The 22,319-nt window shown below is 41.5% G+C and overlaps 1 protein-coding gene across 3 annotated transcripts in view; it reads right to left on the bottom strand.

Annotated features, from left to right (window-relative positions):
• The window catches only part of TTC29 (tetratricopeptide repeat domain 29), a 326,460-nt gene that overhangs the window by 227,648 nt on the left and 76,493 nt on the right, over positions 1-22,319 (bottom strand). For all 3 annotated transcript variants that reach the window (XM_068269689.1, XM_068269706.1, XM_068269697.1), the window contains one exon: positions 13,901-14,124. In XM_068269689.1, the coding sequence (XP_068125790.1) occupies positions 13,901-14,124 (224 nt within the window). The remainder of the gene's footprint in view (positions 1-13,900; positions 14,125-22,319) is intronic.

Genomic DNA, 22,319 nt, shown 5'->3' with positions numbered 1-22,319 from the left:
GAACAGTTGGGCTGGTTTGTTAACTGCATTTGCAATCTCTTGTGATAGAAAGGATGATTTTTTTCCCGTGATTACCTTTTGGTAGCTCTTCAAGTGGAAGATTAAGGCATGTTTGTCTTCTGGGGACTGAGATTTGCGCCACAGCCTCTCAAGTTTTCGGCCTTGTCTTTTCAGCTCTTTTATAGCGTTATCAAACCACTGTGCATGATGGTGTGGAGTAAGATATTTGGTGCGCAGAGGAGCAATGGTCTCAAAGGTAGAGGACACACATTTGTTGTATTTAAACACCAGAGTATCAGGGTCCAAGCTGGAGTCAGTCAATTCATCAAAGCTAAGGTTATCTCGGATATGTTGAGGTGTTAGCCCTTTTAAGCGGCGATATTTTATTTGATTCTTGACCTGGTGTTTGATGGCTGGTATTGAGAGGGATCTTCATTGTTACCCTATCTGAACCATATAGGATTATTAGGATACTGGTTAATAAGCTGGAAAAAAGTTGAGAAATGCCTTAGTGAATCAAGTTTCCTATGTCTCTGTTAATTGCATTATGCTCACCCCACCTGGGCAGAATGCACAGCATGACTACATGACATTCTCAGAACTTATGCAACATCTACCAAAGCAGAGAGTTTCATCTACACAGCAATCTTTTTTTGAGGGGGAAGTTTAGGTGCTACCTTTCCATGTGACATCCCCAGTAGTCTAGTGGTACCCCATGTGACTTCCCTGGTGGTCTGATGGAAGCCCCATCCCTATAGATCTTGTCTGGTGGTCCAGTGGCACCTTGTGTGGAAAGGACCAACGTTATTTCTTCCTCTCTCTCCATGGGCCCCCCTTCTGTGTCCTCCGGGATAGTAGGGTGCAGCAGTGTGGCTTGTGAGTTAATCTCACCTGATCCCAATGCGCCCATGCTCCTCGGCAGAAGGAAAGTCTCTGCCCGCCTATTCTCTGCATGCTGTGTGTAATTACAGGACACGTAGGAAACAAGAAGTAGAGTGAGCAGCTGGCTGCCAGGGAGCATGAACAAATCGGGATCAGGTAAGATGCATTCCCAAGCCGCACCAATGCGTCCTACTCTGCAGGGGGGCACAGGAGGGGCCCATGGAGAGAGAGGAATGATGGTGCCCCCCCATGCATCCCCACATTCCACAGAGCTAATTGGCCTCACTGGCTGGAGACTCAATCGCTTATGCTCTGGTGTCACCCCACCCCTGGTGTGACGGATTCACCATATTTCATAATCAAATACACCATTACATATCAGCTACAAGCATTAATACTGACAATTAAAATTTTCTCTTTTACGAGTTGAGCTGTCACATCAAAGGGGGCTTTTATCAGTAACCCCTGCCAGATATTCATTCATCTTCAACCTAAATGACAAAACCACATGTATGTTCCCCTTACCTGAGCAGGAAGCTATTCCCAAAGGAGGCTGCATACTCCATGACAAAGAAAGAGTGCTTAGCAATTGTGTGGGCCCTACAGAAGTCAATCATACCTTTATGGACGATCCTTCACTGTCATCACAGACCACAGCCCTCTTAGCTGGCTGAAATGTACTGCTGGCACCAACGGAAAACTACTCTGTTGGAGCTTAGTGATCTATAAGTATGATATCACGATCCAGGACTTTCCCGCTGTAACGAACCCAAGAAGCAAGGTGGGATTGCTTCAGTCATAGTCTTGCTAACAACTCCTTCCCCAATCTTTGAACGGGAGGAAATATGACACATTCACCAGATTTCATAATGGATTTCATAATGGAATACTTCATTACATATCCGTTACAGGCTTTAGAACTGACAATTAAACTTTTCTCTGCTATGAGCTGAGCTGTCAGAGTCAAATAAAAGGGGGATTTTCCAAGTACCCCCTGCCATGTTAAGTAGTCATTCATCTTCAACCTAATTGACAAAACCTCATATACGTTCCCCTTTTAAGACTTTCTGGCCCATATGCAATTAACTTTTTCACTTAATTTTTCTCCTAGGTGAAATGTTTACACCTTGTCAATAAAAGGCCCATTAAACCACCTGCAAGCATGAATATACTCAAAATAATTTTAAGCGTAATTTTTATCCTATGTTTTGGTACTCTTTCAGTTACAAAGTGATGAAAAGTTATCTTAAAGAGAATATTAAAAAGTATATAACCCTCTTGTTTCATATCTATGGATTAATAAAGTTCAACTGAATTTGAATTTAAATTCCATTTTGTAAAATGTGCTATGAGCAAAACAGGAATCCTCAGTGTGAAGGAAGATCTGCCCCCTATTCCAATTACTACAGCTACAGAGGGGGTTAAAACACAGTGATCCATGCAGATCTAGGTCCTCCGTTCATCTGTTTTTAACTACTTCAAGACCGCTCCATGCAAATGGGCATGGCCACGGCGGCTGCCCCAGGACCACCTAACACCAATTAGCGTCAAGTCCTGGAGCTGCAGTTTCCCAGGCGCAATCGTTCCCTGCCAGTTCACGAAGCGGAGCTCCGTGATTAGCCTGCTAACCACCGATCGCGGCTAGGAGGCTGTTTGTAAACAAAAGGGGAAAGAAATCCCCTTTGTTTACATGTGGAGACCGCAGCGCTGTACGAGATCGGCGATCGCCGTCCTCTCATAGGCTGATGTCTATGAGAGGTGGAACAGGATGGATCGCCATCCTGTTCAAGTCTGCGCATGGAGGGGAGGCGGGAAGGGGTGGGAGGAGGGAGGTAGGGAGAAACAGCCGTATACAGGCTGCAAAAAAAAAAAAAAAACAACAGCCACAGCGATCGGACACCTTAGAGGTGAGTCCGATTGCTGGGCTCCATAGCTGGGCTGTGCAGGTTGCTGAAAAGCCTGCACAGCCCAGTGCAACAACAAAGAGCCTGGTCGTTAGGGGGGTTTAACACTGTGGTCCTCAAGTGGTTAAATTTCCATCAATCGACAAGCCAACAGGACACTGGCCAACGCAATACATTGGATTATTTCAGCGCAAAGACTTATCGCTTTTTGTGACGCAGCCTAATGCGGTATTTTGAACTTTCAAACATTCTACTTAATTTCTCACCTTTTGCTTATCCTTTTCCAATCTGTTCAGCTACCAGATATATTTATTTGGTCAGTGCCAATGTATATTTTTTGTGTGTAGTTTTATATTAAACTAAAGATTTAATCGTTCCAGTTTTGCCCTTGTTACCTGACTATTCTGATCTATGCCAAGAACTCCATGTCCTCACAATGAGACACACTACCACATACTTTATTGTATAAATTGTTGATTTGGCTTGTTAGGTTGCAATTAAATATTTTCTTCCTTGAGGAATAATTAGCTTTGGAGATCTTTCTAGCTCATAAAATCTAGAGAGTGGTGGCAGCATTATCCTCAATTTCCAGGACAAAATCGATAACTTTATTTTACCGATTGTACATATAATTGAGATTTTATCATGTATGGGCCCAATAACCAATCTTAAATGTTTACTATGCTCACAGTAGATTTGCCTCCAGAAGTCTCTAGTGGATGAGACCTGTATGGCAACTGTGGCATAGTACGATGGGATTGGTGTCACCCCCATCCCCCGCTTAGTATACCACTGATGCCAAACTATCAGTCCATCGCTCAGCTTGCTTTGAATGACAGGTGTGCATGCTGAGTGGATGAAATCACAGTTAGGTCTGTATTGGTATAAACTCGACTCAAAGTGTGTGGAAAATAGTGTTTCGTGACTACACTGTAGCTCTGTATCAGGAAGAGTTTGTAGGCATCATAAAATAATGCAGAGACTCACTAACTGAATGATAGTATGCTCAGGGTCTTGTAACAATCAGTGGGAGTAATAGCTACTGCTCATTCTATAGCGTAATGCCTTTCATTTGTGTATATCCAACTATAACCCAACTATCCTGAGGGACATAAATAAACACGAAGCAGAATAAACACATTAACATAATTTATTAAATTCATTTGTAAGATAATATTTTCTTTTAGTGTCTCGGTTTAATAGTTATCAAATTAACTATCAAGTGAGCATGACCCTTTCAATTCACCCTAGCCTGCAGCATTTAAATAATAATGTACTTACGCGACAAGACAAACACGAGATTTATCTTTATTCTAACCTTAGGGTGACATATAATTCAATCAACTAATTCCTAAATTAAATATAGATAATCTGGTTGGATTAATGATGCTAAAAGTTCATGAGATGAGAATGCATACAGTATGGTAAGGGATTAGAACCCCTTTTGGATTTTTATTGTTCTCTCCATCTGTCAGAATTTCCAGCACTTCCTATCCAGACCAGAAAGACAGCAACAAATAAGAACCTATATGCAATTCACTTTTTCTCCCAGGTGATACTTTCACACATTGGCCTCTATTCACTAAGATCATGCTGGAGATAATAAGGCAAGAGAAAATTTACCACCTCACATGATCGTGCCTTGTTAAAGTGTAGAGATAAGTTTTCACAGTGAGAGAGTTATCTTATCACTTCAGTCCTTAAAGGGGCCCATACACTGGTCGATTTTAGCCATCGATCGACGGCTGATTCAACCGTTTTGATCGCATCGGCTAGAAAAATCGATGCAGCAAAAAGCATGATCGAATGATTTCTGGGCGATTTTGATCGATTTGTTCGATCGGTCCAGGCAGAAAATCTGGGTTGATCGGCTGCTGGCAGCCAATCGATGGCCCATAGGGTTGCATTGGATCGAAAGGTGCAACACTGCATTTCGATCGAATTTCAAAGATTTCATTCTGAAATCTATTGAAATTCGATTCCTACTGTGTGGCACACATCAGATACATTCCTGTCAGATTCGATCTGATGCAAATCTTTAAGTGTATGGCCACCTTAAGTTATCTCCTGTGTAGTTATTTTCACATGCAGTTAATTAACAGCCTGTCTATAACTTTAGAATTCTGTAGTTATTTTAAGGATTGAAAGTTAGTTTTAGAGATCTCACCTTAACTTAAAGACAGAAGAGTAAACTTTAGGTTTGCCTGAGGTAAAACGTTTCCTGAATACGACATGCCTCTAGAAACGTTATTAAAGACAGGAGAAAAGCTTAGTGAATTGATGCCCTTGTCATAAAAGGCTTTTTAAACTGCCAGCAAGCAAGAAAATACTCAAAATAATTTTGATAGTACTTTTTTAATAGTAAAATGCTTGAAAGTTATTTCAAAGAGAATACGAAATGTATCTCATAGTTATAACTCTGGAGAAAAAGTTAATTGCATACAGGCCAATATATCTTTGTAGTTTGGGGGAAGAGTTTTAATTCAAAGTCCTGAGGCTACCAGTTTTATTAAGGGATCACTGTCGTTAAAAATTGTAAAATCTAAAATTCTTATTTATAAGTACATTTCTCTCAGCGTAAAATGCACTGTAAATTACTTTTCTCCTATGTCACTGTCACAGTAGGCAATACAAATCTGACAGACCTGACAGGTTTTGGACTAGTCCATCTCCTCAAAGGGGATTTTCAGTATTTCCTTTATTCTTTACAAAAGCACTCTCTTCACAAAGATGCTGGCTGCCTGCCCTACTCATTTGCACAATATTTTGGCAGTTGGACTGAGCAACTGCCATTCAGTAAGTGCTTATGAAAATACAGAAAACGCTAAAAGTCTCCCATGAGGAGATGGACTAGTCCAAAACCTGTGAGATCTGTCAGATTATTATTGTCTACTATAAGTGACAGAAAGATAGGAAAAATACATTTATAGTTCATTTTTTTCTGGAAAAGTGTACATTTTACAGATATGCATACACACCCATTTTAAATTGTGCATTTCTCTGTGATAGTTGTCCTTAGCTGCCTACAGCTTAAGAACCCCCTCCTCCTTTTGAGACAATTTTTAGGCATAAAAATCTAGCATGGCAAGAAACCTCTACAGCAAATGATGCTTGAAGTTGAAATCACTTTAAAAAGTATCGATCATTGAAGTTTGCCTTCTTATAACAGAAGGTATTTGTGATAATTCATCTTTAAAGGGACACTTAAGTCAAACAAAAAAATGAGTTTTACTCACCTAGGGCTTCCAATAGCCCCCTGCAGCTTTCCGGTGCCCTCGCCGTCTCCCTCCGATCCTCCTGACCCCGCCGGCAGCCACTTCCTGTTTCGGTGACAGGAGCTGACAGGCTGGGGACGCGAGTGATTCTTCGCGTTCCCAGGCACATTAGCACCCTCTATGCTGCTATATGGTATATGATATATGCTATAGCAGCATAGATGGCGCTATTGTGGCCAGGAACGCGAAGAATCACTCGCATCCCCAGCCTGTCAGCTCCTGTCACCGAAACAGGAAGTGGCTGCGGGCGGGGCCTGGAGGATCGGAGGGAGATGTCGAGGGCACAGGACAGCTGCAGGGGGCTATTGGAAGCCCCAGGTGAGTAAAACTCATTTTTTTTGTTTGACTTAAGTGTCCCTTTAAGTGAGCGACTGTGGCTGCCCCTGAAGCCAGGCTTACATCCCAAACTGCTGGTGTATAGCAAACCTATAGCTTCTAAAATTTACAGAGCCGCATCAACCCAGCATGCAGACAGTCCGTTTCAGAGTGTTGGTCCCTATTCAGTGCATGGCAGGGATTGATATGGCTCTATGGAATAGGGCTTGGACCAGTACAATAGAATAACCAAGCAGCTCAGGGTGACCTAAAACTACTAAGAAAGTATAAGGAACTATATAGACTGAATAGCCCTCCTACTATAAAGCAAAACTCGGTGTAGTTCGCCTGCTTAAAACAGAAGATATTTGCAATAAAACCGCTTTAAATCGGACCTGAACCCAAAACTTCCTCTCTGCTCTAAAAGATACGCAACAGCATTGTAACCTTTAAACAAAAACATTGCTTTGTTACAGCTCATACAAATCCTAAAATATATCTGCACTGTTTCTACTTCCTGATTCATGGAAGCAGACATATTGTTATCATCCTGTGCTTTCCAATGAGCTTATCTGCCATCTCCGCCGTGGCAGTCATGTGACACAAGGGGGAGATCAAATTATGACTTGTGATTGGACATGAATGAGGGGGAATAAAAAAGGCTAAACTCTCTAAACACATACAGGGGGCATTTCTCTGTTTTCCTTCTGTCCTGTGCAAGAGGTCAGGTTTACTTTAAGCAAGACTGTGGTCTCCCACAATGCATCACTTCTGAATATTCAAAGAGACAAATTGCAAATTGAATAGTGATGCCCTGTGGGAGACAACAGTCGCTCACTTAACCACTTGCCGACCGCACGCTTATACCGTGCGTCGGCAAAGTGGCAGCTGCAGGACCAGCGACGCAGTACTGCGTCGCCAGCTGCAGGCTGATTAATCAGGAAGCAGCCGCTCGCGCGAGCGGCTGCTTCCTGTCAATTCACGGTGGGCGGCTCCGTGAATAGCCTGCGGGCCGCTGATCGCGGCTCGCAGGCAAAATGTAAACACAAGCGGAAATAATCCGCTTTGTTTACATTGTACGGCACTGCTGCGCAGCAGCGCCGTAAGGCAGATCGGCGATCCCCGGCCAATCAGCAGCCGGGGATCGCCGCCATGTGACAGGGGACAGCCTGTCACTGGCTGCACAGGACGGATAGCGTAGGGGTGGACAGGTAGGAGAGGGAGGGGAGGAATCTCGCCGCGGAGGGGGGCTTTGAGGTGCCCCCCCCCCGCAACACCCAGCAGGCAGGAGCGATCAGACCCCCCCAGCACATCATCCCCCTAATGGGGAAAAAAGGGGGGCGATCTGGTCGCTCTGCCTGCACCCTGATCTGTGCTGGGGGCTGCACAGCCCACCCAGCACAGATCAGCTAAAACAGCGCTGGTCCTTAAGGGGGGGTAAAGGGTGGGTCCTCAAGTGGTTAAAGCTGAATTATCGCAAATACCTTCTGTTTTTAGAAGGCAAACTACAAGGAGCATTTTTTTTTTAATAAGAGGGCTGTTCGGTCTCCTAGTAGTTTTGGGTCACCCTGAGCTGCTTGGGCATTCTGTTTAAAGAGTATGTTACCAATGTTATCCTTATGCTTTTCCCAATTCTCAGAAAACCCATGGAGTTCTTTTTTTTAAGTACTAAAACATGGAATATAATTTTGGTGATATATAAAACATTTATTTTGCCTTCTAAGGTTTGCATGCTCCGTTTTGTTCTTAAAAAGACCCCGGAAATTTTCCAATTTAAAAAATGAATGTCTCTTTGAAATCTCTGCCAGGAATTGCAGTGTTTATCGAGTGAGAGTTAATTACCCTACAATTTCTCCCAGTGAGCGATCTTTCAAATATAAAGTGCCAGATGGGATTGTACTGTCATTAACCTTTCTAACGGAGATGTGAAGTAAGATGTCAAGTATTACTAAAACTGATATGAGTTTAAATATCTGACTAAGGTCAGAAAACAAAAGCTTTGACGTTAACGTTAATATACGGTACCATTTATTTGCATAAAGGATATATAAATATTGCACTATTGCAGAATTTTGTTTTCATGAAAATGTTTTTTACTTCTTAAAATGCTGTCACAGGTAACAGTGCAATGTGGAAAATAAAGCATTCTAAGTCCATGACTTATATTGCCATTTACATTATTATATTGCTTTTGTTATTATTTATTTATTTTTCTTTACACAAAATGTTAATAAAAAGTATACTAAACTGGTTTTACATTTACTGTATTATATCACCTTGTTTCATTGTTCATAAGTTTATAAATTGTTGTTAAAATTTGATACATTTTAATTATTTATGTTAAAACTTGGCTTTACAAATAAATGTGTAAAGTTAAATTCACCTCCAATTAAAAAAAAATGCTTTGACATATCTAAAGGTGGCCATACAGTAGTCACTTGTTTTCATCCATCCAGCCAATTCGATTATTTGAATCACAACAGAAAAAGAAAGTCTGGCACTGTAGCTTTAATAAAAAACTTGCAGGTGTACAATCATGAAAATAAAGTGCAGTACTAGTGCTGACGTATTCAAAACATAAACAATGCAGTGTACTTATCGTTGCAATCCTTCTGGGGTGGAGGAGATGGCTGTGGGCGCCAGAGGGTGCACGGCCTTACAGCCGTTTCGCAATGGTGTGAACCTTCTTTAGAGGCCTATGTTTATGTTTTGAATGCATTAGCACTAGTACTGCACTTTATTTTTATGATTGTATACCTGCAAGTTTTTTTTATTAAAGCTACAGTACCAGACTTTCTTCTTCTCTTGTGATTCAAGTAATACCCTGGACTTTGCTGGTCTTGAGCACGTAGCTGCTTGGTGAGGCCCACATATTAGCAGCATCACTTCTCTTCGCATTTTTGTACAATTCGATTATTTTATTGAGTCTGCTAGAAATTGATCCCGCAAATTACCAGAATGTTGATTTTTTTTTACCAAAATATATAAATTTAGCTGATCGCGCGGATGCAAGATTCTGCTTAATTGGTGGTGTGTAGGGAGCGTGTTGCTAGGCATTCACAGCATTTTGCTGGCCGTCTTGTTTTTTTGGTGCAGGGTGAGCTGAATGATGGCTCACCCTGCTGCCGCACAAATTCCAGGCTGAATAGCCAGTGTTACACCACCAATGGAAATTACATGCAAGGATCACCCCTGGAGTCACAGGGAGTCTTCAGTAGATATCCAAGATCCACACTGTCTAGAAGCAACTTCTTTATTAGAGCTCTTTAAAAATAGGGCATTCCATAAAAGCAGTGAATCGTCATGTGCTCAGTTTGTATGATGATGCACAGGCGTTTTAATTGCGTGCCAACCGCTTCATGCCGATAGGCCTGAACTGCCTTCTATGGGGTTAGCAGGAGATCGCACGCTCATGCAAGCACATCTCCGCTTGGAAGGCGGAGCTGAGTTCTGCCTTCAGTCTCGGAGACAGATGGCGAAACTGCTGTCTAATTACCCCGTACAGTGCTGCGATCTAAAGCAGCGCTGTACTGGGGACAGCCGTGTGACATGGCTGTCCTCTCCATAGGCTGGGGAGTGATCGGATGTCATAGACTGAAGCCTATGACAGCCAATCACTCTGATTGGCTGACGGGGGGGGGGGGGGGGGGGGAGAGGGGAATTAAAAAATAAATGAAAAATGAGCACATTTTATAAAAAAATAAATACAATAAATATTTATTTAAAAAAATAAATAAACAACTGGGGAGCGATCAGACATCACCAAAAGAGAGCTCTATTGGTGGGGAGCACTTGTGTGCTGAATTGTGCAGCCCTTCAGCTAGGCCTTAAAGCTGTAGTGGCCATTTTTGTAAAAAATGTCCTGGTCACTAGGGGGGTTTAACACCACGGTCCTCAAGTGGTTAAACAGAGTCTCTCATTAAGCAGCACAGCTTAATGAGAGTGCCGCGAGTTATGCGCACGCTACACGCGGTAGTGCAGAGCAGCGTGCACTGCTAACTTACTCACGCTCCTTCTAAGTAACGGCCACTCCACTGAACCCACCCTAAGCCCCGGCGGGTCCAGTGGCTTTAATAGATATGATCCCTGCACTTTGATTGGCCCAATAGGCTGCCTGTCACAAGTTCGCTAGAGCAGGGTTCTCTCCCTTTTGTGTCTTGGAAGTTGCTGTACATTTTGTCAATCATGTTACATTTGTCATTGTAATTACTATCATGCCTACCAATTCTGTATTAAATGTCCAATGTCTGTATTTTGTGTATATCATTGTCTATATTTGTTTGTACCTATGTTTGTCTCTTTGTTTGTACAGCACCACATAATATGTTGGTGCTTCATAAATCAACTGGCTGGTGGAGCGCCCAACGCTGCACAGGGCAGAAATGTGTGTGCCATCTCTCTTTATATTGCCATCCCTCTGCACACGCTCCATCATTGCAGTGGGCAATGACGATGGCCAAATACACCAGGGCAGGGCAGAAGGGGGAGTACATACATACACTGGATGGCTTGAACATATTGGAGAGATTTATCCACTTCCTGTCAGAATAGGACAGGATAGGAAGTGAGAGAACTTTCCTAGACACAGTCAGCAAGTACAGTAAATGAGTTCTAAATGCTTTTCTGCATTATACAAATAAAGACATTTTCCTGGAGTTGAATTTTTAAGAATCATTTTCAGTAACCTTTTCCAACTTAACAATTCATTAGATATTTAACCTTTAGCCGTCCTACCTGTGTTATCTCGCATGAGATAACTCAGGGAAGGGCATCCTCAGCCTGCAAATCTGGGACTGCCTAATGCAGCCATGCAGAGCGGTGCAGGGAGGGCTTTCATATTTACCTGTTCTGGACACCGGATCAGTTCTCCTCTCCCTCTTCTCTTCCTCCACCCACGGTGCTGTAATTCTGACATCCTCTTCTGGTTTCCGATCACATGATACGACATGTGATCAGGAAGCAGAGCTTGGAGTCAGCATTGCAGTGCTGCTTGGTGGTTTATGAGGGGTGGTGAAGAGCCTCTTCCATCACCCTTCTTCCACCACCAAGGTGGGCTGCAAAGCTGACATTATACTATAGGTCACGATCACATGTCATATCATGTGATCGGGAACCAGAAGAGGATGTTGGGATGTTACATCGCTGCTCCAGCATTTGGAATATGTAAATATGAAAGCGCTTCCTTCCGCTCTGCATAACCTGCCAGGCTGGAGGGGGGGGCGGAGAAAATGTAGCCCTGAAGCAAAAATATAGTTTAACAAATGTGGCTACTAAAGAGTTAAATATATCATCACTGTATTGTAAATGTCTTAAAGCTAGAGCTACAAATTGCAATGCCAAAATGAATGCAAGCTTTAGGTGTCTGTACAGAGAACAGCCGGCTCAGGGCAAATGTAATTTCCACTGTTTAGTCACAGATTAACAGCAGGCATATAACTATTAGCTCTCCAAATCTAGTGTCACATTTCTGGTCTATTTACATGAACTTTACATAGCAGTTACATAACAATCATGAGAAAAATGTTAAGGTCAATAGTAAAACAGTTTAGGGGAGCAAGAACGTCATTGTAATATGTTATAAGATATATGATATGATAAATCCAATGGTTTAATAGTAATGTGACCAGACAGCTAGTCTGGTGTGCAGCTGTGACAAGTGAGATAAATCAATAAGATGACCAACTGCTCCTCATTCTATTCATTTTACATAACCTATTTAGTGCTCCGAAGCCTGTCTTCCAGCACTGAATATAGGTAATGACATTACCCCCACACAACCCCATGCACTGTGAGCTTCAAGCACACAAAGCCACACCATATACAGTATATATATATATATATATATATATATATATATATATATATATATATATATACAGATTTTAGGAGAATGTCTTGGGTAGATGTTTTTATACACACATAGGGAGGTAAATGAAAGAAAGACTATGTTTCTCGCATATAATTTCTAATTTACAAGGTTAGAGTTTATAATACTATAGTGTTATGCTATAGTGCTATATAAGTTATAGAGAGCTGGTTCCTTTAAATTCTACCTAGACAGTAAAAAAAATAAATAAAACAAAATTAGGAGAAAGAAGCCCATATGCAATTCACTTTTTCTCCTAGGAGAATTTTTTCATCTTTTTAAGATAACTGTTCAGCACTCCAAAAGTTGGTGAAAAAGTACTAGCAACATTATTTCTAATAGATTTTCTCGCTTGGTGGTAGTTTAAATGACATTTTATTGATAAGGTGTGAAAATATTACTAAGGAGAAAGCGTAGGAGTGAAAGTTTATTCCATATGTGGTGGCTGGATAGTGTGCTGGTAAAAGCAAATCTGAAGTGAAAATAAACAAAAATATCACAGAAGAGAAAATGTAGGAGAAAACGTTTATTCCATATATGGTGGTTGGATAGTGTACAGGTTAAAGCACATCTGAAGCAAAAATAAACTTACGAGATAATAAATTGAATGTGTAGTACAGATAACAAATAAAACATTAGTAGCAAAGTAAAAAGGTTCATGTTGTATTCTAGTACAACTTGTTGAACTCAGTCCTGTTTTCAAAATATCTTAAAAAGCCAAGAAACAGTAAGAGAAAGCTTGAGATAAGGTTTTACTGCAAGAAAATTCAAAGGGTCATTAGCTCTGCTCTGTTTTACAACTTAAAATACAGAGTGTGGTTTCTAAACTGCAAGTATGACATAATGATGCAAGGTTATAAATAAAGCTTTATACAGTAACTGAAAATAAAAATATGAGACTTTTTTCTTGGCTACTAATGTTCTATTAATTATCTGTACTGCACATATAATTCATTATCTCATAAGTTTATTTTCGCTTCAGTGTCACTTTAAGGGCTTCAGCTTTAAACTCACTAACTTTTAATAAGCTAAAATAACACAACATGGCTACATTAGTATAGGTAATACACTAAACCATATTAAATAACGGTATGTCTTTTCGTAAACCTACTTTGGGGAATAGACCAACGTCACGCTCAACCAAATTTTAATATTTAATCTCTAAGAAAAGTAACAAAAGAATAGCATTTCATTTGGGTGAGATGCTTATTGCTTCACCTGGATTTTATTTCATTATGGTAGCACGGTGTATATTGGAAGTAAGCAATGGCACTGCAATATTGCTTAATGCAGCATTGTTGCCAGAACAAAAAAATGACACTGCCTCAATGCTATGCATACATAAGCTTCCCAGCAGACCTCTCGTGCATGTAAAACAAAGATATTCCCCTAAGAGATGTTAAAATACATGCACCCCTTACTCTCCTTGATTTTTTTTGAAAGGATTAGAAAAGGCACAGTTTGATGCCAGGCTTTGCTTTTTAACTATAGTGTATGATCTACTACTTATCTTGCTATACGGCTGATAAGAGTAAAGCTGATATCTGCTAAATTGTAGTAATGTTTCAAACTCAAAGATGAAACAATTTAGAATCCTCGCCTGAGGCTCTCGTTGCTTCAGCTCCTGCTGCTCTGTTTCCCAGAATTCCCTCTTTTACCTGCTCGTTGGGCTGCCTCAGCCCTGGTCAGGAAGTGTTGAAGTTGATCCAGTTTCTCGTGCTGCTCCTCCAAGGGTTTTTGCTGCCATATGGCTGACCCAGGCCCTCCAGCGTCCCTTAAGGCATTCCACTTCTGGATCAGAGTAAAGAGTTCTGAGAAAGACTTGTGATAGCCTTGGCGTAGCATTTCTATGCAGATGCTGTGCTTGAAAGAATTCTGATAGCTGGAGAGTGGGAAAAAAAAGAGGAAGAAAATAATTAAGCAGTTTCATAATTACAATACTTGATGTAGTTAGAGCATGCATTACATTACCTTTTAGTGTTAATTTAATTTTAACAGGGTCCCAAATGTTTTACATCTCACTGTGCAGCATACATGTGTCATAATCAAGAGCCTTGTTATGCATCTATCATTCGCCTGCTGTTTAGATGCTGGTTAGAACACACTCAGAGAGCTATACTGACATCTCACACAGCACAGCACTATAATAAAAGGCGGACTATTATTGTAGCCATGGCCAGATAGGTTTGTATGAAGCTCTGCTGACTCCAGCAGGCCACTGCATGTCAACAAAATGTGCTCTTGTACACACACATATTCTGAAAAGCCTTCTATAAAGTTCCGTATATAACTGTTTAGCAAATACTGAATAATGAATATATCAATGTCTGAGATGGGTCTGCTGTGTTTGATATTGCTGCTTGTGCTACTGTTTTGGTTACCAGCAGAACAATTCTTTTTAGCTGATACAACAAGGATCAAGTGTCAAACTTAAAATGCCAAACTGGTATTTCTGAAAGACAGAGTTGAAAAGACTATTTTTGGGAATTGCATTTATGTATATAAAAATGTGGGCGTGTTGGGAAAAGGCATTGGCATAGCTTGGAAATAGGTGACCTAGAGATACTCTAATTTGCTTCTAGAAACATATCCAATATTCAAAGAAGCCAGTTTAGGAAAGAGTTGAATATGTTACAAGTGGTTAAAGTGTTTTTAGAAAAGTGGCTAAATTATGCTTTATTCAGGGGTCTCAAACTCGCGGCCCGCTGGCCATTTGCGGCCCTCGATACAATATTTTGTGGCCCTCGCCGGCAAAAGCTTGCTTATAGTTCGCTTCAGTGCTCCCAAGTAATCCGCCGCATCCCCGCCGCTAAACGAGGGCTGCAGAGACCCCAAATCGCCCGGGGGGCAATCCGCCGGCATTTCCTGGAAGAGGCAAAGCTTTCAGCTTCATCTCTGCCCCTCCTGATGTCAATCGCCGCACAGATCGCCGCCTCTCCCCGCTCCTCTCTGTAAAGGAAGAGTGAGAGGGGCGGGCAGAGGCGGCGATGTGCCGAGATTGTGAAATTCCTTATGCGGCTCAGCCTCATCCTGACTTTGCCTCCTGCGGCCCCCAGGTAAATTGAGTTTGAGACCCCTGCTTTAGATGAATCAACAGGACACGGGTCAGTATGAACAACAGATTGTAGCTGTAATATTTTTATTATCAGTGCCTTTGCTTCTGGTAGAGGAAAGTGGAGTTTCGGCAGAGATATGATCTATTTGATCTATTTAACAGGATGGAAAATCTAGGTCGATCTGCTGCTGGCAGCAGATCAATGGCCCATAGAGTTGCATTGGATTGCATAGTGTGTGGCACACATCAGATAGATTCCTGTCAGATTCCACCTGGCAGGCATCTGACAGAAATCTATCTGATGGTCGAATCTGCTGCAAATCTATAAGTGTATGGCCACCTTAAGGCTTGTGTGAATGGTTACAGACAATCTACAGATAACCTCCCTATAGCCAACCTGTACCCACGCCGTTTTCAAACGATTCTCCATTCCCCCGCCGCAGCACACTTTTCTTCACGTAGTGGAAGCCGACTTCTAAGTCGACGTCCACTGTGCCTTGGACGCGCATATCTGCGTACGCATTTCTGTAGATGGAGAAAATCCCTCTGTGCATTCCGAGCAAATCCCTACTGTGCCTGTGCAGTACGCTCCCGGCGATGGGAGCGTGAACGAGGACGCGCGTGGCCAGAGCCCTGCAGGCGCAGTGCACTCCAACTGCGTGAAGTGAAAGTGAGCCGCGGGGTGAGAATGTGGAATCGTATGGTAACTTCACGAACACCAGTGGGCTGCAGGGAGCTGGCAGAAGCCGCAGGTAAGTGAAACTCTTATTTTTTTAGGAAACTTCAGTTCAACTTAAACCATCTATGCAAGATTTCATGATCAACTGTGTCAAAAGCCGCTTAGAGGTCAAGAAAAATAAAGATGGAACATTGGCCTCTGTCTCTTGCCATGAGCAGATCGTTGCAAATCTGGGCGAGGGCTGTTCCACAGCTGTGATGTTTTTTGAGGCCCCATTCACTCTTAGAAACGCAAAACGCCGGCGATTTTTGCGGGAGTGAATTTTCTGCGATTTCACGTGGAAAAATAACTGGACAGTGCAGCGATTTCTCCGCGATCGCGTTTAGCGCTTCTATAGCACTGAAACGCGATAGCCGGGAAATCGCCTGAAAATGGTGCAGGCTACGTTGTTGGTTTCACGTTTTTGGGCAATTTGCAGCGGTTAGCGCAAATCGCCCAAGTAAGGACAGGCCCATAGGGATTTATTACACTAGCGTTTGAGCGTTTTGCCTAAATCCCCGGCAAAACGATGTAGTCTGAATGGGGCCTGAAGCCAGATTGAAAATGGTCAAAGATGTTACTTGACAGCCTGGCTTCAAGTTGTACATAGGCAGCCTTTTCAATAACTTTCCCCAGAAAGGGGAGGTTGGAGGGTAGTACTCACTCGAGGTCAAGAAACCTCTCAGTGGCTCACTGATGCTCACACCACACGGAACAATACGGCCAAGCAGCCAGCTTCTGCTGGTTTTAAGACTTTTGATCTAAAGGACTCTACGCCGTCCTCACAGGCGTGCTCGTATTGTTGAGTTGCTGGTAAATGTCTGTGGACTTTTGCACAACGGGTAATGTATGTTGTTTTTGTCTGCCAGTGTATCTGTTGCCTGTCTTTGTACTTGCCATGCCATGTGAACCATAAATTATTCCGAGTACGATTTCCGTCTCACTTGACGAATAAATCTGATTTTGATTCTGGAGACAGGTCTGTAGCTGTTTAGACCATCTGAGTCTGAGGATGGTCTCTTGGTTAGTGGTCTGATAATTGCTTGATTAAGGCGGAGGGTAAACCTTCCTGCTTGTAAGAAACAGTTGACTATTTTGTGGAATGCTGGTCTAAGTATCTAAAGTCATAATGATGTGGCAAATCTACTGCCACATCTAAAAAGTCTGTAATTCTTAAGCTACATACTCACCAGAAGATGGATCGGGAAACCTATTGCGATGAGACACGACGAATGAGCTTTACTCCGATCCATCTTGCTACTGCAGGAACACGTGACAGCACACAATGGGCTTGAACAAGAGTTCAAATGATCACGGCACTTAGGGCGGGAGTCGTCAATGATCTTAAAGATTCGATCCGCGGCAATGGTCGTAATCGGGGATCATCGTAAAACCTCATTTGTGTAATCATGCACACATATCCACATTGCAAAATCACAGAAACGATCACCCAGTGAGCAAAAAAATCACCGGTCATGGGAGAAATCGAAAAGTTGCGTCGTCTGTACGTGCCTTTATAAGTCCCATATAACAACAGCCAACATAATCAAAGATACCATATTTAAAAGAAAAATCGAAATATCAAAAAAAAAAAAATATAATGAAAAACTGGACTTTATTGGGAGAAAGGGGGGGGTGGGGGGTAACACAAATCTAGCAATGGTACCAAATGCCAGGAGTGGTCACAGGCTTATTAGGTAAAAGTCAGGATGTGTGTGCAGGCAATAAACAACAGGCAATCAAGAATTACCGACTTTATTAGGACATATTAAACATACATAAATAAAAATACAAATAACACTCAAAAGGATTTTCTTGTTTTGCACTGACAACTGTAGCTTTCCCGCTCTGCTATCAGTGTAGTTGTTGACAATCAGTTTCTTATTGCCCAGAATGTACAATATTACAGTATTTTATGGATACTGGGCATTACTTTCTACCTTCTTGTAGTTTTCAACACAAAACTTTCCCAATCCCATAGACTGCCTTGTTCACATAATTATTTATATAACCCTACAGCTATCATTTATATCAACAGATCATAGATACAAGTGTATGATCATAAATGATTATAGGATATCTGCTTATCTTCTAACCAGGAGCTATTATTTCAGGATTTTACTCCACTTTTTTTTTAACATAAGGGGGAGCCCTTTCTGACATGTTTATACTACTGTTAAGAAAAACTCACCCTCAGATACGAATATTGTAAGCCTACTGTAGTCTTCAACTGAAGATGTGCTTCCATTATGCTATAATATGACAAACTTAAAAGCGCTAAAGTCCCTGCTTCAATTCCCTGAGAGAACAAGAGAGATGCCTTCCAAGTACCTGCGGATTCCCATGACAGCACCATTAATGATTTGTTGCCGGCAGTTATTTTTTGTATCAAAGCAGACAAATGATAAAAAACCTGAATTCCTCTGCAACCAAGGAGCTTCCCAAGTAATGGCCTGAAGAAAACCTTGTTCACACCAGCTTTTGAAAATAAAGACAAGGGACAAAAAGGTATGCAGACAAGACATGGCTGTGAACTGTGACATCAGCAAGCTACCTGAATTCTGCCTTTAAAAACTGGTTTTGAGCTGAATGCTGTCCAACTATGCTGTAAAATTGTATTTTGGGTCTTATTTACTGTAGAAATAGAGAAGTGATAATAAGTTGCTAAGTTGTAACCAATTCATTTTTAAGTGTTTTGGCACGTAATATTTAAAGAAATATAGTTTAAGTCTGGACAGCCTCTTATATTAAGGAACGTATATGAAATCCATAGATAAGCAAAGTTTGTTTAATTTAAAAAAAAAATCAGGCCATGTCAGATGACAAATATCTGCTCCGGAGACAAAGCACTAGAAACAAAATCACTCAAATACAGCTGCTCTGCGGCACGAAGATCAGAGCACTCCACTGACATTCAGCTGCATTCAGGTGACTGCTTGCTAGTGATCTTACACTGACAAAGGAACCCCCGTGTGATATCGACCTTAGGTCAATCTCTTCTATATAATATGTGGCCTTTTTTATGTCTGGGTTGGCTCTCAGGGTCTGGATGGTTAACCTGGTAAATGTGGTCCAGAATAAAGTGTGTGCTGCTTCATTTGTGTACCTGAGATTTAGAATATTCTTTTTCCTGATGCCAAAAGTATCATTATCATTTTTATTTATAAAGTATTATTATTATTATTAATTTTTATAGTGCCAGCATCTTCCGTGGTGCTGTACAACAGCATACAGGGTATATCAATACAAAATTAACAATACAACAGTTCACACAAGACAATGGTGGATCACCGCTGATGCAGTGAACAACTCAACTACAGATTTTTACACAGGGGTGGGAGGTTTGTACACACATTACACAGCACTGAGAGACAAAAGGGAAGAGAGTCCTGGCAGTCTAAAGGTTTAAGATACTAACTAAGTACCATCATTTTATATGTACAGTACAGACAACAGAGGGTACCATAAATATATACATAGGATATGCACAAGCATAAAACACAAGAAGCACAAGTACAAAATGATATCTATATTTAATGCAAAGTATGAGAATGAAAGCATCCAACAATAAAAGTACAGTATGTGTTAATTTGGCCACATTCAAAGCTATGGGAAGTGCATTGCTATGCAATAATGTAAAACCACAATGCATATAGTGTGGATGGGCCCTATAGGTTAGGCATGAGGCAAGCAAGCGGTTAGTGCCAGGCAATATTTCTGGGTAGATGTAATTGTAACTTACATCTAATTAAAAACTGTTTCTATCACAAGACTGTTAGACCTCAGGTCTTCCGCTGGTATTCTTGAAAAGTTGACCCATGAGAACTTTGTATGGGGCATTCCCATGCAGCCAACGAAGACAGAGGTTAACAGCTCCTGATGTTCAAAGGCCCACACAACATAGCCTGAGTTTTGGCAAGTGACTAACAGGGGCAGTGGTGGTGGTGGTTGAAATGGGGGGAGGGGTTGAGACAGTGATAATCAGTGATTGGCTTTGAGTGTTTGGGGCTCTATGCCTGTCTGGTCGAATGGTGATTGTGCATGAGAATCAGGAAATGAGTAAGGAAGTGAAGCTGGGGTACACAGTTGGATTAGCTGGGCAGGAGGGATGAGATGGCTAAAAATAAAAATTCCTGGAAATAGGCTTTGAGGCCTGGTGCACACCAAAACCCGCTAGCAGATCCGCAAAATGCTAGCAGATTTTGAAACGCTTTTTCTTACTTTTCTGTAGCGTTTCAGCTAGCATTTTGCGGTTTTCTGTAGCGGTTTTGGTGTAGTAGATTTCATATATTGCTACAGTAAAGCTGTTATTGAACAGCTTCTGTAACAAAAACGCCGGCAAAACCTCTCTGAACAGGCGTTTTTCAGAGCGGTTTGCGTTTTTCCTATACTTAACATTGAGGCAGAAACGCATCCGCAATCCAAAAAATGCCTCACCCCGGGAGTATGCGTTTCTGCAAAACGCCTCCCGCTCTGGTGTGAACCACCCCATTGAGATACAATGACCAAGCGTATCCGCAGCCGCAAGCGGCTGCAGAAACGCTGAAAAAGCCGCTCGGTGTGCACCAGCCCTGAGATTAGGGAAAATCAGGGAGTAGTGGTAAAGAGGTATTTTTGCTTACATTAGTTTACATGGACATTACTCAAGTGTTCAAATGTAAGCATCTCTTCAATGCTCTGATCTGAAATCTCAATTCATGGGAAGGTGTTGGGGAATTACATTTGATGGCATTCGAGTAAATGCAGCAGACATCATCCAGGTAACATTTACTGAACAAATATGTCCACATTTGCATTAATACAAGAATTTGAGTGCAAACGTGTGCAAATGCATGACAATTCTGAATGTCTAATGATCTACAACAGGCTACAACAAACTTTAAAAACACCTGAATGAATGCACACTACGTACAGTATATGTTAATTAAGTCTTAGGGTGCCCACTAATGATCTTTTTTTTGTACAATCTTAACATTTCTGTGTAATATGAGGGACTACTTAAAGTATCCATTCAAAGCATATTCACCCAGTTTACTCTTCTACTACATACATTTAGAAAGATGGTACAAAAAAGATAGTATGGGCACATTTAGGCAGTCCAGGACTAGGACAGCAGACAAGGTTAGTGCAAACATGCATAGTCATGCACAAGAACTGTCCCTCATAAGGATCAAGGGCTACAGTTCTGCATATGAGCCTATACAGGCGCATCTCTTATCTAAAGCCTAACAGTGTGTATTGTTCCTATGGAGATAATAGGAGAAACAATGGCAAGTGACTTCCAGCTAGCGGAGTAAAAGAAAAAACCTTGAAAACTTACAAAAATTACTTGGTTCTTCAAATCAACACAACGGATAATCTATCCTACACCATTCAATCTTCTAAAAGGTTGATCTGACATATCCGCCACTTTCAAATAACTAAAAGTGGCCATACATCACTCTATGTATGGCCAAATCGACCACCAGGTAGATCATTCTCTGAGCAAATCTAATCAGAGAGGGATCTATTTCCTGCCCACACTTCACTGCTATTTCCAATAAATTTCAGCATGAAAACACTTGAAAATTGTCCTGCTGCCTCCAAGTGTATAAGTATCTCCTTCCCCCGTGTTCATGCTGAGTGTTAAAGTCTCACCTCTCCGCCAGCGCGACTCCTGGCCTCCTCAGGTGTTCGGTACCACCGCAAGAGACTGTACCACGAACTAGGTGCATGTAGTGATGTGGCCAGTGCCACAAGGGGCAGCTGATTGTGGTGATGCCAGACATTGGAGGAAGCCAGGAATCCCATTGGTAGATAGGTGAGCCTTTCACACTGCATACGGGTATTGGGGTACACTTGTACACTAGGGGGGACACCAGACAGGGGTTGGTCATCGTGATATAACATGAGCCCTTGTGACCAAGATTGTTCCACCATTCCCGATCGATCCATTTGACCGATTTCAGCTGGAAATCAATTAACAAATCATGCAACCACATTGCTTTTATAAAATTACTGAATTGTAATCACATCACAACATTGAGTAATCTATGGCCACCCTAACAGGAGATTCAATCAAATTTCTCAGTCACATTAAAAAAAAAACTATCAAATTTTCAGAACAAAATTATTCAGAAATGTCATGATTTTTAAAATTTTAATTGTGTTTGTATCATATGTGACTACTTTAAAGCTAGTAAATATACCTATAAAACAAAATTCTAAATATTACTGAAGTGAATCGAAAATGCTCTAATAAAGAAATTTCAGTCAGCTATGGATGTATAAAAATACAAATACAAAGGCACTTATAGCTTTAGTG

This window comes from Hyperolius riggenbachi, chromosome 1 (genome assembly GCF_040937935.1).
Source record: "Hyperolius riggenbachi isolate aHypRig1 chromosome 1, aHypRig1.pri, whole genome shotgun sequence".
Taxonomy (NCBI): domain Eukaryota; kingdom Metazoa; phylum Chordata; class Amphibia; order Anura; family Hyperoliidae; genus Hyperolius; species Hyperolius riggenbachi.
This window is presented reverse-complemented; position numbering and strand designations above follow the sequence as displayed.